This window comes from Rhagoletis pomonella, unplaced genomic scaffold, assembly GCF_013731165.1.
Source record: "Rhagoletis pomonella isolate Grant_MI unplaced genomic scaffold, Rhpom_1.0 Rhpom_scaffold_00004, whole genome shotgun sequence".
NCBI lineage: Eukaryota > Metazoa > Arthropoda > Insecta > Diptera > Tephritidae > Rhagoletis > Rhagoletis pomonella.
In genome coordinates this window covers 50,250,622-50,268,140 of record NW_023458558.1, presented here as the reverse complement: position 1 = coordinate 50,268,140, position 17,519 = coordinate 50,250,622, and the positions used below count along the sequence as shown (strand labels likewise).

Genomic DNA, 17,519 nt, shown 5'->3' with positions numbered 1-17,519 from the left:
AATAGTCCTGAACTAGACCCGACATGTTCCTACACTAATCACAAAACTAATCCGGACATAAATTTTGCTTATAAATTTTCAAACCTATTTGAGAAAGCGGTCCTAGCCCAGAATAGTTCAATAGTACATAGTACAAAATGCAATTACAGATTTTCTATTGGATTAATGCAAATTTTACTCATACTAAGAGCTAAGATGTTTACACATCAAAAATTTATTAACGATTCTGTAAAATTTTTCACTTTTTCATTTTCAACAGCTTTAGTTAATCTATATAAATAGTACGCGAAGGGATTTTTTGTCCAGGAAAAAACATCTATACCTTTAGCTCCATTTTCAAAAACGAGATGTCAAATTAAAGCGCTTGGTCTGTAGATGCGCAAACTGGTTTTAGTTTCTCGAAAAGAGTTGCCACCTTCTAAATATCTACACCCCATTTACTTAATAATAACTGCCCTCAGATCCGCATCATTCGGTCGATTTTCAAAAGGTACAAAATTAAAGGGCTTAAGGTGCGGATGTTCAATAAGGTTTTACTTTTTCCAGAGTAGTTGCCACCAGTTAAGAAATTAGGCTCAAATTATTTAAAAACTTAAATCAATTGTTACAATATGGGTATCAACCGAAATGGTTTTGAAAAGGCTTTATATGCATGTTAAAAAATGTAATTCAATTTTAGTTAAAGGAATTTGGAATAAAGTATCACTATATGGTTGCCAGACAAAAGAGATTTAAGAATGTATTAGTTTGAAAATATTTTGAAGAAAGTTGCCACATATTTGAGAAGTCAAATTAAATTATTTTATACCCAAGTTATATGAAATATTAAAAGTTATTGTCAAATGAAAAAGTTTTAAGAAATATTTATTTTGAAAATTTATAATATTTTTGATTTGTTTGAGGGTTTCCCCAGTTTAAAAGGTTAAATTAAAATTATTCAATAAATTATTTGAATTGCCAAGATGGCTATAAATGGAAAAGGGTTTAAAATCCTTTATTTAAGAACCAGGGACCGTAACAGTTACAACTTTTATTAAAAAAATCGCTCTGTGAAAAGTATTTTTAGACTTTTATTTAATTACTCCTTAAATAACAGTTATTTCTGATTTTTATTTTATAAATCCAAAATAACAGTTACCTAAACAATCTGCAAATAACAGTTATATTTGATTTTTTTGTATTATATGTTTTGGATAACAGTTATTGAAGACTTTTATTTATCAGTCATTGACTTTTATTTTTTAAATTATACTTATAAAAGTCATTTGTATAAGTCGTAGTAAACTTTTGCTCTCCAATGCCTTCTTAACTGCTAAAAATGGTAATGACTTTTATATGTATGACTTAAAAGATAAAAGTCACTGGCTGCTTTTTATTGATGAATTTTATAAATAAAAGTCTTCAATAACTGTTGTATCGACATATGTATAATATAAAAATTAAAAATATTTGTTATTTTGGATTTATCAAAAATAATGACTTTTTTAGCTTTGCATAAAAATTACAAAAAAGATTTATTTTAAAATGAGATTCTCGGTGAAAAAAAAGAAATCGAGTGGTACGTACCTCGTAGTTGTAGAACATTTCCTTCATAGTGAATTTTTCAATGAAAGTTTTCATCAATAACTGTTATGTTCGGTCCCTGTTCAGAACCATATTTAAGAGGGTTGCCACGTATTTAAAAAATAAATTTCAACTTAATTCATCAGTTACTTGAAATATGTATAACCATGTCATACGAAAAATATTAAAGGAAAGTTTGGTTTGAAGATAAATGTTAAGAGGGTTGCCGCTTAATAAATCAATTTCAACTTAATTCATCAGTTAATTGAAATATGTATAACGATGCCAGACGATAAAAAAAATTTGAGTTTGAAAATACTTTTAAAGCGGTTGCCACCTGTTTGAAAAATCGAATTTGTTTTACATTTACACAAGCTACATTAATGAAATATAGAACTATTAGTGTCAAACGAAAGAGTTTTAAGAAAACTTAAGGCTGATAATATTTTTAATTAGGGTTGCCATCTATTTTTTTTAAAGGTCATCACATCTGCAACGTTATGTCGGATTTAGGTAAAAAGAGCTTTGCCCGCGGGCAATGCGGTGCCCATCACCGGTTTAGATAAATCATTAAGAATATATTTTAAGGTTTTTGAATAAGGTTTCACCTGTTTAAAAAGTTGACTTGAATTTTGGAGTTTTACCGCCATGCGGTTTCACTAGTAATTTATAATCTCTTACAGGTACTCACGAGGATGCCATGTACGGCACGAAATTGGATACTATACGCCGCATACACACCGAAGGCAAAATGGCTATATTGGATGTTGAACCACAAGCTTTGAAAATTCTACGTACTGCAGAGTTCACGCCATACGTAGTGTTTATTGCGGCGCCGTCATTACAAAATATTGCTGATGTGAGTTGAAGTCTACAAACATATAAACAAAAAATGAAAATTCTCATACTTTGCTTGTATGTACATTGCAGTACGATGGCAGTTTGGAGCGGCTGGCTAAGGAGTCCGATATGTTACGTCAATTGTATGGACATTTCTTTGATTTGACGATTGTAAACAACGACATTAGCGAGACAATTGCTACGCTGGAAGCGGCCATCGAACGCGTGCACACCACTCCACAATGGGTGCCAGTTTCATGGCTGTACTGACAAGACAGTGAGCTTGAGTGTCCCGACTGTTTGGAGGGCTGTGACTGTGAATGGGAAGCATACGCAGCCGGTGCCCAACAACATAATGCGGGCCTCTTTTGAACTAAGTATACCCACAATGAATAGGCATTACATTTAGAACAGCATCGCTAAAAAGAAAGAAAAAAAGAAGAAAAAAACATCACTGGTATGAACTAACGTGCAAGCGTGCAAAAGTATACTGTGAAATTGAAAAAATAAATGCAATATGGCAAGATGTTGAAGTAATATGGCAAAAGTGAAATGTTAAAGCATAAAGGCATATTTACTTGCGGCAGTGCACTAAGTGACACAAGCAAATATACACACGAAACATACACAAACTCCATACACTAGTTCGTAGAAAAATTTATAAATGAATAATTCGGGTGCAACATTATGGAAAAAAGACATACATATAGTATAGTTTAGGTAATTAAGTAAATAAATAAAATATGCATTAACACTTATATACAGACATACATTCCAAGTAAACAAAAAAAAAAAATAAAACAAGCAACGTTAAAAGATTTAGTAAATGCCATTAGGTATGGGTGGTTATGTACAGAGTCTGTACTACAAACTGTATATACGCAAATATTATCGTAAATGCATACCAGTTGTGTGAAAAAAAATTCCATTAGAAATTAAAAACTTATCGTACACATGGTTTAGCAAACGTGCAATAATTCTTTGAAATAAAAGGCAGATGTAAAACAGTTATTTAAACAAGTGCGCAATTTCCAATTTTCTATGCGGGTATTCGCAATTTGAATTACTAAACCGCTGTTTATAACTATAAAATTTGAAGAGTTGCTTTTACACACTTTGCTCTGCAAATGTAGATGGGCATTAGGGCGAGAGTCAATTTGTATGGTAGATTTTTTCGACTATGCGGATTGGGTAAGAAGTATTCTACATGAAATTCTAAGAGTATAGAAACCATGGCGATATTAGTTAGCAGTGCGCAATACCATTCCGCAGGGATCGAGCCCAGTTTCCGGCCAATTCTAATAGCAGTCATCCGCTTGCCAAATTGCGAAAATAAGTTTTTTCCTTTGTGACTTTTTATTTAGCGCCCGTGTCATTAAGATTTTTTAAATTTTGTATAAAAACATGCTATGTTGGGTTTTTTAATATGAGGAATCCATTTCTGTACTTATCTTTTTCCTAAAACATCCGCCAGTTTTTATAAAAAATCAGACACCACAGCCAAATAAAACGTTGCTGAGGAAAAAAATCTATTTTCGCAACTTGGCAAAATGGAAATTGATTTTACACCCATGGTTTTTTCGGCAACTCAGCTTAGAATATCACGTAGAACAACCATATACCTTACTTGAATAGCAAAAAAAAGCTACCCTTCCAATTGGATCCGGGTTTATCCAAATGTATTTCAATACCATCTACATATACTTAGCCAAAATTTTTACTCGAGTTATGGTGTGCACACAAATGCGCCCGGCTAAAAAACGATAACGATAGGCTTGAGGTCTACCCACGCTCCGCATTTATTCAAATCATTTTCTTGTTGTTGTTTCATAAGATTGCACGTTTGTTAAATTGAGAGTGATGCAAATGCATATATACATAAATATTTGGGAACTTTGTAGGCTTCATTTGATACTTTGTTAAGTTTACACAGAGCAATTGTTAACTTCTAATTTATTTAAAGACGCTTATGTAAAGTAAATAGTATATATATACATACATACGTATACATATACAGACAAGCACTTGTTAAATTTTTTTTTTAATTTAACTTTTAATTATACTAATTCTTAAAATGAACTATTTGAAATTAAGCGAAAGAAAATGCAAAGGGAAATGCAAACAATTAATATTTACAATTTTACGAACGGGTACGCAACACAATAAACTAAAAAGTATTATTGAAAAGTATTTAACAGATGCAATTAAGAGCGTTTCAAAAGTAGGAGCCACAAAAAAAACAACTAAATGAAAAAAAAAAACAATTTTAAAAAGAAGACAAGCAATTGCAAACGACGATAGTAGTAACAAAAACGACAAACGCAAAAACAAGAAAATAAAAGAAAATAATATTTGCACTTTTTAACAGAGTAATAGGAATGCATAATAATCAAACTAATCAATAAAGTGAAGAATATTAGGTAAATTGAATAAGTTTGCCGAAGGCTTACTCTTTAACACAAGTCAGTTTAATGCAAGTGAAGTAAGCACAAAAAAAAAGATGCGACCAAAGCATACACACACACACACACACAAAAATAAAGCAACTAAAAAATGCACATAACAAATAAAAAACGTGAATAAATGGAAAAGAAGAGAATCATAGTTATTAATTTAGCCAAGTTACTGTCAACAACCAAAATAAAATACTAATAAAAATTGAAGCATAAGGGAAACACACAAAAATTTACTAAACTTACATGCTGTTACAAGTAAATTATTCAAAACGCGGACAGACAGGTATGCAATGAAAAGATAATCGTACAAGCAAGCACTAGATATTTTGAGAATTTGAGAACCATACATGGAATCGCTAAGGTCATTAGAAAAATGGTAATAATTTGATTACAAATAACTCAGGTTGAATTATTTTTAAATGTGACAGCTGGCAGCAGTAAATGTATTCAATATTTTTTTTTTTCCAGTAAACTAAGAGAAAATCTAACACAAAATGCCCCACCACAGCAGCACAAGACCCTCTTCTAATAAGGAATCAGACAAATGAAGATCAACGCCATTATTAGAATTAGCACAATTTGTAGTCCCTTTCACCGCACATCCTTGCATACAAATCACCCTGCAAGTGCTTTGTTCCCGTATTCCCGTAAAATACGCAAAGTACATTGGAGGCGATCAAAGCTAATTACCATTGGTACCATAAACTTCGCTCAACACCATAATCTACGAGATGCACTTATGTATGTACAGTACGCATTTCTTCTTTAAATTCTTCCACACACAAATTGAAGCAATGTCTCAAGTAATGAAAGAGAAGAAAAAAAAAAGATTTTTAAATTTTCCGTAACTACGCAAATTTTCATTTAGGTGCATTCAGTTGTAGTGGTGTTCATGGCAGAAATTTATACTGTTTGCGAATATAAAAAAAAAGAAAAGTCTTTCGTAAAGGCTGATTTTCACTATGTCAAACTCGATGGCATTTGTAGTCGAATAAGTTAAAACGCATTGTCAAATGGAACCAAAAGACGCTTTATCCATTTATTTAGATCAGAATAGATCTTTAGGCGTGTACATGTGCCGCTAAATTGGTTATCTATACAATGTTGGCCAATAATATAATCGGTAAAGGTATGGGAAAAGGACATAAGGTTGTGGTCAGCCTTAAGTTAGTAAAATATTTTCTAATAAATTTTTGAAAATGTCACGTGCGTCTAGCGTATATAAGATTGATTAGGGCGATATTAAGCAGACATTGAAATGATGGCTGTTCACGTTACATTTATTCTCCTTTTTCATCCTCTTTATGCTCTTTGACCAAAGGCTGCTACTAATCTAAAATTGTTAATATTCTAAAATTCTACAAACTTCCACTGCATTTAAGTTATTTGAGACAGTGCTTCAAACACTAAACACATACATAAATTAATTAGCGAAACTGCCAATATCATTACTTACACTCATTTAAGGCCGGTTGTACAATGTCTGATTAACACTAATGGGAGGTAGAAGCTCCGGTTAAACACAATGACTGCTTTATCGATCACATTTTATATGAATGATGTTGAAAACGTCGATAATGATCTTTTACCGGTAAGTAGTGATGACCAGGCATTGAACAACCAGCCCTTATTGTTTCTTCACTTAATTTTTAGTTTTTTCATATTCACAAAAAACAATTTGTATGAATAAAAAAAACTACACGGCATGCATGCGATGCATAATTTCTGAGTGAATTCTCATCAGCTTTATACTTCAGCATCCAAAATACGCAGATTTAGTGTAAGAATACTATTTGCTTTGCAACAGTTCTAGCACTCATTCCACTCACAATCTTTCCCCATGCAACTGCACAACAAAAACAAACTCCCAGTAGTGAACCTGGCATACATACGTGATTACATACATAGACATGCACACATTTACTGTATTTCTGAGCTTATTTTGTAGTTTTTGAGAGAACAAAAAATATTGCAAGTATGTATCTTTAAGATTCTATGGTTTCAACGGGTTGATGATTGTAATCGAATATTTCTGCAAATTCAAACAAAAATCATAACGAACTTAAGCCCAAAAAAGGGGAAACTAATTTTAGTCAGTTATCCAATAGGCATGTGGATGAACTTGAAACTAATATCCCCCATAATAGTAATAGTAACTGTACACAACGCTGACTACTTAACGTGTTAATTTAAAACAAGAAAAAAATCAGTACACTTTCTAGCTAAGGGACATAAAAAACGTGTATCGTGTTAGTGAAATACACAAACAAACAAACAAACAAAAAAAAAGTTTTGAAACAACAAAAAGAAAACTTCAAATTGAAAGAGTGAATAATAACTAAGGGGTGGTTGATGAACCCATTTGAAAACTGTTGCCAAACTAAACTAAAACCGCTCAAATTACGTTTTACTAAAATTGAATTAGATTACAATTAGATTTAAATAGACTACTCTAGACTAGGGAGATGTCTGAAATGCATGAAAAAGGGTGAAACATTCTGTAAAAAATATTTCACATTATGCTTCAGTTTGCCTTCCCCTAATACTGCAACTTGTTTTTTTTTTGTTATCCTTTTGAAAGTGAATAATTGAAATTCTACAGCTGCCTGTATTCCTTGTGCTAAGCAAGTTAATTTTGCATAAAACATCTGCCTTTCAGGCTATTTACCTTACACATAGTTAGATATGAATTGCATCACACGAATAAACAGAACTTTTGCTCAAAGGCGGTACTTAACTTAAGAATTCATTAACAAAATGCTCGACACACATAAAAGACTACTACCACTTACAAGCGTCAATGCGAAATTTTCATATTTACATAGCGCAATTCACTACTTTGAGAATCAAAAAAGTACACACGAGAAAAAATAAATAAAAATTATAAAATGCCAAAAGTTAACGGCCGCTTTACTCCAAACGAGTTGATATTTTTCTCCCCCGTTTTTCTTTGAGTGAAACCTGAATACATCAATGTGTATATTTATGTATATGCAAATCTGTATGCATGTATTTTTAGTATGAGAAACAGTTAACTGTTCTTAATCGATTTTTAATTTCGAAATATAGAATAATTAAATTTAATACACACCTACATACATACATACATATGTAACTTAAGTACTTCCATAGGTGGAGGGCAGAAGTGATTTACTTCCGGTTATTATTGAAAATTACTTAAAATTATTGTTGAAAGTTTTATTAAATATACATACATACATATGTACATATGTATGTACCATAATTGCATATGCATATATCCTTTACTGCATCTCATCGCAGCAAAAAATATTGCAGAAAAATGCTCAGTTCGAGTTTAAGTGAAAGCTGCTCTTACTTACAAGAGAACTTCAGTAAAAGAGGGCCGTTAAAAACCTAAAGTAATTGAAAATCAGTTGTTATATAAGCAGAATTAAAGTTACAACAAAAAAAAAATTATAAATAAGTAAACAAATTCAAACGAAAAACATACATAACATAGATAACCTGTGAAAGAAACGTACATTCGAATATTTATTAACACATACATACATACATATGTACACATCTCCATACATATGTATCTGCATATAGTCATACATATGTATGTATGTACGTGAATGTACCCAGACGCACTATGTATCGGCAGGTTTACGTTAATGACGAAATTTGAAGGTAGTGATAGTGGTAATAAAAGTCACGGGCAAAATGAGGCCTAAAAGCTGAAGCTGAACATTGAAACAGCATTAATATATATACTTATATATTATACATATATATATTTAACTAGATTAATACAATGAATCGCATAAAGTCAGCAAAAACCAAAAACAACAACAAAGTGAAAACAATACCGATAAAAATAACAAACACTAAATAAGAATTAACGAAATGCAAAGAAAAGAATGAAATCCACAAAATAAAATTGAAGAAAAATAAAAACCACAAAAAATACACCAAAAATAAATTGAAATATAATGTGTGTTTTCTTTGTATGCCAAAAGATCAACCACATAGATAGTAGTCATACATGCATATGTATGATGGACATGTATTTCATACCTTGTCTGCAATTTTCTTAAAAACAATGGTCTTATACATATCGCTTGCCGATATTGCACGTAAAGTTTGCTGCTTCTCAACGCATATTTCATCTAGGTATGAGTGTATGTAGAGCGGCGGCTCGAAGTTCGACAGGGGTCTTTTACAGGTAGCCACCTCGAAATTTGGGCTTACAGATCACCGTGGCGTGTTTCAGGTTGAGAAAGCAGTCGATTGTCTGCTGTTAGGCGCGTTCGCGTTAAGAAAGGTTAACATCTACTGAGACAGGCAGGCGGCAATATGAGCCCTGGGCTAAGTAGAAGCATGTTGGGGAATGCCTTAATTCGCTTTTCATAGCGTCGGAATATTACTTTGTCAGACTTGTTTGGATGCCAGGCCATAGTGACATCGAAGGCAACTAAGCGGCTGATAAACATGCCAGAGGCGCTACCCTTGCGGAATTATCGCCAAGAAAAGAGATGATGGGCAAAATTAGCCTCGGGTCCACTCAGCGAAGGCTGGAGGAAAATCAATGCATGTGCTGTGGCGAGGTCTTTCTGGCCGAGGGTAGAGCGGGGGCGCACAGTGTGCTTTTTGAACACTGCATGCGAATTAATCGTAGCGCTTTCGACAGAAGCAATGTTTTCATATGAAAGAAAATAGTTTTGAAAGCTAATGTAATTCCCTTTCACGGAAAAATGCTGCCATTGACTTGACATTGTACTTCTTGACCTTCAAAAAATTGGTAAAAAATAGTGTTCTTCCAAAAAAAAATCCGCCGGATTTGTGCCAAAAAAAATTTGTTTATGTTTCATTACACTTATATTAAAGATTTTGAGACGAGAAACACGGTTCCACTGTTTAAAAATCGAAGAAAGAATTTAAAACCTCAATTTAAGAAATGCATTTTTGGATGCATTTTTTTTTTTGCTTGAAGATGTGCATCCTTCTCACAATTTTATATCACTCAAATAACAAGCACACCGTAGTGCTACTCAAGATCTTGAATTTTATTGTTTCAGTAAAAATATGGCACAGAATTCAAAATAAATAATTATTTTTTATTATAAAATTTAAAAGGGCGTCAATGCATGATGCGCCCGGGACACGTAATCGGTTAAGGCCGGCCCTGCAGTCCTTGAGTTAAAGATAGATTCTAATTAGAGAAACTTATTTTGACCCTGGGTTAGGCTCCTCAACATATGTATATTTTCTGATAGCCATAGCCACTCGGCATTCCATGGCAAACCTCCGAGTTTATATTTGACTTTAAAAAGTTGCTCGCTGAAAACCATCTGCCGTTCGAACCAGTATAAAAATGTAAATCCCCTCAGTTGAATAACTTGAAGCAATTCTAGCAAATATGAAAACATGAATTTTCATATTTATGTATATTAAAAAATTTAACTAAAAATATTCAATAAGTTAAATAAACTTTATGACAATATGGTTACCAATCGAAATGGTTTTGAAACTTTTGGAGAGTTTCCACCTGTTTTAAAAATAAAAAATAAAGGGAGTTAAGTAATTGAAATATGTATCACAATACGGGTGTCAGGCGAAAGAGGTTTAATAAGGTTTTAGTTTGTAAAGGGTTGTCACCTGTTTGAAATGCCGAATTAAATTAAATAATGAACATTTAAAAAATTTTTTAGCTGGCAACCCTCTTAGCTATTTAAAAATTAAATTAAATTCAAATAATAAGTTAAATGAACTGTTATAATATGGGCATGAATCGAGATGGAATGGGTCGCCATCTGCTTCAAAAAACTCAAAGATAAAAAGGAATTCAGTAACTTAAATATCTATCACAAGAGGTTTAAGAGGTTTGCAGTTAAAAAATAGTTGGAAAAGGGTGGCCACCTGTTTGAAAAGTCGAATTTAGTTTTATTACACAATTTCGATGAAAATTTCCGGAAATCTGTATGAAATTAAAAAAAAAAACTGGTTCTTGTGGTTTTGTCTGTTGAATGAGCTGCATATATTTTTATAAAAAAACTAAGAAAAGATTGGTAGGAAAATATTTATAAATACAATTGTCAAAACATCACGATATACTTAAATTTGATGCTCACTGTATGTGCATTAGGGTGGTCCAAAAATGCACGTGAAAAAGTACAAGTCAGAATTTTTATGCTCTAACTCCCTAGGATTGTTGTATACCGAAAACAATATACCCCTATTTTGAAATCAAAAAATATTTAGAGGTCGCTCAAAGCGCTCAAAGCGCTCAAAGTTTTCCATGCATTTTATATAGGGGAATTCTTGAAAGTCAATATTTTTCGATCGGAAAACTCAGCTTCTATTCGGGAGATTACCAATAACACTATGCGACAGTCAAAATCGGGATGGGATGAAACCAACGGGAAATGTTATATCGGTCAAAAACAAGTTATACGTGTCCCGGCGTTTCGCTGGGTCACGTCTAGGAATCGAGATATATATATAACTATCATATAGGGGAAATTGTCACCTTTGGTGGTCTTTTTTGACATAACTCGAGAACCACTAGTCCGATTTTGCTCAAACAAATTTAAAAAAAATTACAATTCCTTTAATCTGTTCATATAACGTTTTTCTATATAATCAACAGTCTTGCCGGTAAAAATAAATGTATGAAGAAAAAAAATATTTTTTGCCTAAAATATTAAATTTTTTTAAAACTGTTGAGTGAGAATTGAAATCGGTTTTGTTGTTTGCTTAAAATTACTTGTTTCTGTGCATTTTTTAACGTACACATATACGAGATTTATTAGCTTCGTTAGAAAGCATATGAATTATAAAAGCGAACAGTGAAAACCAAATTTTTGCTACTCCTGTAAAACACATCGATTTTTTTTTATTATTTCATAAGAATGACACACATATTTATGTACACAAAATAAACTATCAGTGCTATTTTGAGCGTATGTACATATCGATGCCTCCAATCCATACCATGTATTTAATTATTTAAATTAATTTTGTTCGTTGACAGGCTTAATTAAAAAGGAAATAGAGGTCAAAGATCGCCGAAAAACTGTGCCTTGAGTTGCACGTGTCTGTTATGCCTACGTATGTATTTCCAAATAAAAAATTCAAAACATTTCAAGGCTGCCGTATTGAGCTAATAGTTTTGAAGGTCCAAGAATACAATTAAATATTTATATTACAAAAATATTTGAGATTACAGATAGGGTATGGAGATTACTTTTACCAGAATAAAAAACCTTCATTACAAAAATACAGTGCATGCGGAAATATTCGTACGTAGTTAATGGAATGTTAAGGTCCATTTTATGCCGTGATGGCATTATTATCTCTATATTACAATAAAAAATAAAATTCGTTTAGCTAGTTCAGCGGGTCGATATACATGTCGTAAAAAAATGCACACGAAATCAACGCCAGTTATATAAAAAAAAGGCAAAAGCCGTCACCAAAAAAAAGTCGACATGATTTTTTACCCGGTTGAATTTTTCACTTCATCATACATGCTAAAATTGTATGGGTATATAATACCTTGTTTAAACCGACATATAAAGCTAAGCTGACCAACCGTCCTTCTTTGAGGAGTATTGTACTCCTCAAAAGTATTGTGTAAAAATGACATCGACGTCGGCGTCGACAACCATAATAGGGCCCATTATTTCCTAATCGTATACAATCATTGTATTTAAAAGTAGTTTACATTGTTCAATTTTCGGTTAAATGATCTAAACTTGACTCAACTAACCGCCTGTGAAAGTTGAACAGTGTAAACGCCTTTTAGCGTTAATCAATAATATTAAATACGGCTTTCCCACGGTACCCAAATTACTCTTCGAATTACGTAATTCGTCATACTAAATTATGAGAACGAATTAACTCATTTGTTGGTAATTGGATACGAATTAAGAACAAATCGCTATCGTCTCTAACTTTTATCGATAAATAACTCCAACAAAATCGATAAATATCGATTACGAATTCGCTAAAAATGTTGATAACAAAATCAACGTCTTAGAGACGATTAATATTATCAAGCGTTGATACAAAATTATAATCGAAATTTGACGAAAAACGAAGAATGAAAGCAATTTTTTTTGCAAGTAATACAATTACAATTAAATAATTTAAAAATAAATAGTCAAAACTTGTTAATATGTGGCGGTATTATAAATTATGCAACGCAGTGTACTATTAACTTTTTTGACCTGTGTTTAGATAAACTTTGAATTGTTAATTTATTCGTTATTTATGAGTTAAAATAAATACACATTTTATTGTGTTTTCAATGTGGAGAATTTATCTTCCTGGAATGTTAAAAAATTCTGGTCACCTTAATAAGGCGCTTTTACTCAGTTTGCTATGATTCAAAGCGGATGCATAAAACAAATTTCAATACGCTTTAAAATTCAAAAATGTATTGACTCGCATTTGTTTTCAAATCAGAGTCACATCGGTTAGTACATACGCATAAGCGAATCCTGCTGAAATTCTCTAAATAAAGCCAAATACGGCCCATAAGAACCAATTCATATTTAATCAGAAGCAATTCGTTGTTGGTTTTATTTTGAATTAAAATGGGATAATGGAAATGGCAAATCGGACGTAACCGATTTTTTTTTGGTAACTGACCGATTTATAGTCTATATCTACATATATCTATCTCGATTCTAGATGATGGTGAAGATAAGAAATGAAGATGAAAGAGAAGTTAAAGTTGAAGGTTAAGATAATAGATGTTGTTTGAAGATTAAAATGAATATCAAGATGAAGAAGATCATGGTGGAAGAAGATGACAAGGAATAAAACTACGAAGATGAAGATAAAGGCTAAATTTAAGACGAGGTTTAAAATTAAGACAAGGGTTCAAATGAAGACTACGTTTTCCTCAATTTACTTGCTTCCTTGTCCACAAAATAATGCACAAAAGTGGCAAAAACGAAGATAACGAAGCGAAATCTAAATTCTTTTCTCCGCCCACCCTAATTACGGAACTTCAATTTAATGGAAGACGTTTAGTCTTTATATTTTTCAGCTATTCGTCCTTTTGTATTTAGTGCAAAAACCTAACTAAAAACTTTAAAGGTGTTTCTTTTTCACAATTTTCATATTTAAAGTTATCACGTTCTATCATCAAACGAGCGATGTGTATGTACATATGTATCTACTATAAATAAGTTTCTATGTATGTACATACATTAGACTGCATCACCAAAAAAAGTTGCGGTTTTTCCGCCGGGATTACTAAATTTATTATATTTTAAGACGTCCACCAAAATATTTCGTAAAAATATTAAGATTTATGTGAGCTGGACCGATTTGAAAATACCTCCAAAAATGAAGTTTTTTATGAATAAAAATCGTTTCTTAAAGAACTTTTTGAAAAAAGTCCCCTCAGATGACAAATTAGAATAAGCTTAAAAAATCTGCATAAAAATATTTAAAAATCTTTTCAACGGAATCGTAAGAATGAGATTTTTGATGCTGTTTTTTTACTTTTTTCAAATATTGATTGACGAAAAACTTGAATAACTGGGCCAAAAATTTTTCAAAAAAAATCTTTAAGAAACTATTTTTATTCATAAAAAAAACCATTTTTGGAGGTATTTTCAAATCGGTCCAGCTCACTTAAATCTTAATATTTTTCCAAAATATTTTGGTGGACGTCTTAAAATATAGTAGATTTTATAATTCCAATGGAAAAATAGTACCGATTTTTTTTGTATGGGGAGTGATGCAGTCTAATGTACATACATTAATTTTAATACATGCTTAATTCTGCATGACTTATAAATGAAGTCTCGTTCTGACTTTGCGTACCGCTTAAATATTCAATACCACCAAAGTTCCAAAGTCAATCTGTTCAAGCGGTATTTATTACCTGTCTGTATGCCAAGCACACCACGAATAAGAGCTTGTTCATACAATTGTATGAATGTAAGTACAAATGCATGTATGTATACTCTTTCGTTGTATGTATGTAAGTATGTGCGAGGTTCTTAAAGTCGACAATTTGCAAACTGCATACTTAATTTTTCTTCGACTAATTTGTTATGCTGATGATGATTCTAAAGTTTGATATACCAAAATTCGTATTAAGTATGGGTTTTTATACATACTATTGGTACTGTTATTTGTTACTTATGGTGAAGTGCGTATAAAATATGTCTGACGCTTTTGTCGCTTTTAAGAACACAAATTGTATTTTCCTTATATGTATAGATTAGGGCGGGTCAATTCGTATGGGAGATTTATTCGACTAGGCGCGTATAGCGCAGAACACGTGCAATTCTAAGAAAATTTGCCGGAGAAACCATGGGTCTAACATCAATTTGGAGTTTGACAAGTTGCGAAAATAGGTTTCTTAGCATTTTGCTGTAGAGTCGTAAAGAAGTGCTTAAATTTTGTATGAAAACATGCTGTAAGGAGTTTTTTGGTATGAGGAGTCCATTTCTGCACTTACATTTCTCTTAAAACTTCCACCAGAGGGCGCAACAGTGAACATTTTCACATAGTAAACAAAAATTTGACCCGCCCTAGTATAGCCATTTGCGAAAAGGATAAATAAAGCCTTGAAAGCTGATGCCAAGCTCAAACTCCGATTAGCCTCTTTAATTTAATATCAATGAGGCATATCATTGCTTATTTGCTTAATAATACGAATGTATATAGCGCTCCCAGAGGTATCCTTCACTACGGCTACGGTTTCATCTGGATAAGCGATTTAGAGAACATCAAAAAGTAGCCTTAAAATTGGGATCCGTTATTACGAAGAAATTGATGGACTCATTGCCAAAGCGGTTGCCATGAGTGGGAAAGTCGAAGGAAATACAAACTAAATACTAACAACCGATTATTTTTTATTTTGTTTTCGTTAATTGAACGTACGTGACGAACATTTTTGTCCACTTGAATTAGTACTTATTCTAGTTTACTTAATATTTTTATAAACAATATAGCCCTCTTGTTTTAATAACGATTTTACGATTTTTATACATAAATCCCGGTGCCTGGAATTCAGGGTTACCAAATCTCATATTAGCCACAAAAGCGATTTGGGCGATTTTTCGAAAACAACGACGATATCACTTTATAATGTAGGCATTCGCACCTTAAGGTTACGCGGGTAAAATTTATTATTCGCTGGTGTATGTGGAGTCAGTGTCAAATGTTTAGTATTTTCATGAAAATTTTTTCCATTAATTACACTATGCAACAAATTTCAAAAAGTTGGAGGTGATACAAATCGGACCAACAGCATTTGATTAAGCTGGTCAAATAATGAAATCAACGTTATTTTATAGCCACTTGAAACTTGCACTTTATTAGTCTAAAATAGAATGGGCTATAAACTGTATATCCGAAATTTTTCTAAATCTATTGACTTATTCACTGCAGGCCATTAAGATAGCGCAGCCCTCTTTTAAAATTTGTGTAAGTTCTATAAAATTTATAAAAAAATAATGAATAAGACTTGATTACACACAGATGAAACTTAACAAACCTTTTAAAAAAAAAACTTTAAAATCGAATATCTCGAAAAAGGTTAAGTTTTGGACCATGCCATCTAAGTAAATTAATCATAAATGACATAAAAAATAACGAGTCATATTCATAGTCGTAATAAAGTCGACAATAAAGCTTTTTGACTTAATTCTCAATGGAACTATGAATATGCTCCAATTTCCTTAAGTATGTAGGACGACTTTTGCTTTAATCCTATATATGTATATATGTATATATTTTTTTTTTGTGGGCCACCAGTCGTATTTATGTGTACCCAGCAAAAATTGCTTAATAAATTTATTTTCTTTATCTGGTAAATACTTAAGCACTGAAGCAACGATAAGACATATTTATTAAGCTCTGCACTGTAAATATTTGTTGCTATTGCGACATCGAAGGTGCAAAGGAATGCTAAGAGTTACAAACTAAATACATACATATGTAAATGTGTATGTACATATGTTTATTGTTCTGACCCTTTTGGAGTGCAATGCCTTCTACATATGTAAGTATATACACTGTGCGTACAAATTAGATAGAACACTAAATATATCTGACACAAAGTCATGTTTAAATCTAACATATTTTATTGCATGCAGTGAATTATAAAAATATACGCACCATTCGTACAAACCAAAGGTCGAACAACAAAAAGTTTAATAAGTGTTAATATGTCGGTGCATGTGCAAGTATAATGAGACCGTCAACACCGCTGCAACGTTTATTCGAATAACAAAAGCGTTAACATTTAATGTCAGCTATGACTACATAAATATTGCTGATGTTTATTTTTTTTTGTTTTGCTTATGCAGTGTGCCCTTTCATGGCATTTTTTTTTTTGTTGTTTGTCTGGACTCGAAGTGAAACGATCGCCAGCGTGGTCGATCGACTGTTGTTTCTTTCACCAACCACACAGTCAGCACACGCCAACTAGTCAACGAACCGGCCAACAATCTGACAGACATTCTTTTGTTACCGTCCACCACAATACGATAATCATAAATTCATTTGCCGGCGTCTACTAGCCCCAATAAAAACCCCGCGCACTTTTCACTACCGCTTGTCGTCGGGTGTTCGGTGGTTAAGAGCACGCAATGAAATGTATCGGGCGGGTCCGGTTTGAAGTGGTTGCAGTTGCATACAAATTGCATTATTGTGTTTGATGCA

General features: G+C 32.3%; 2 protein-coding genes across 16 annotated transcripts in view; both read left to right on the top strand.

Annotated features, from left to right (window-relative positions):
- LOC118737725 (peripheral plasma membrane protein CASK) overlaps window positions 1–4,513 on the top strand; it is a 143,969-nt gene extending 139,456 nt beyond the window's left edge. For all 14 annotated transcript variants that reach the window (XM_036468438.1, XM_036468444.1, XM_036468431.1 and 11 more), the window contains 2 exons: window positions 2,247–2,422; window positions 2,494–4,513. In XM_036468438.1, the coding sequence (XP_036324331.1) occupies window positions 2,247–2,422; window positions 2,494–2,673 (356 nt within the window). In that variant the 3' untranslated portion in view covers window positions 2,674–4,513. The remainder of the gene's footprint in view (window positions 1–2,246; window positions 2,423–2,493) is intronic.
- The window catches only part of LOC118737729 (torso-like protein), a 40,001-nt gene continuing 25,178 nt past the window's right edge, over window positions 2,697–17,519 (top strand). Inside the window, exons 1-2 of one of the 2 annotated variants that reach the window (XM_036468451.1) lie at window positions 4,461–5,235; window positions 5,328–5,600. The gene's annotated coding sequence lies outside the window, so the exon portion shown is untranslated. Of the gene's footprint in view, window positions 2,781–4,460; window positions 5,236–5,327; window positions 5,601–17,519 lie in introns of those variants that run through there. The other variant, XM_036468452.1, reaches the window with a different exon arrangement.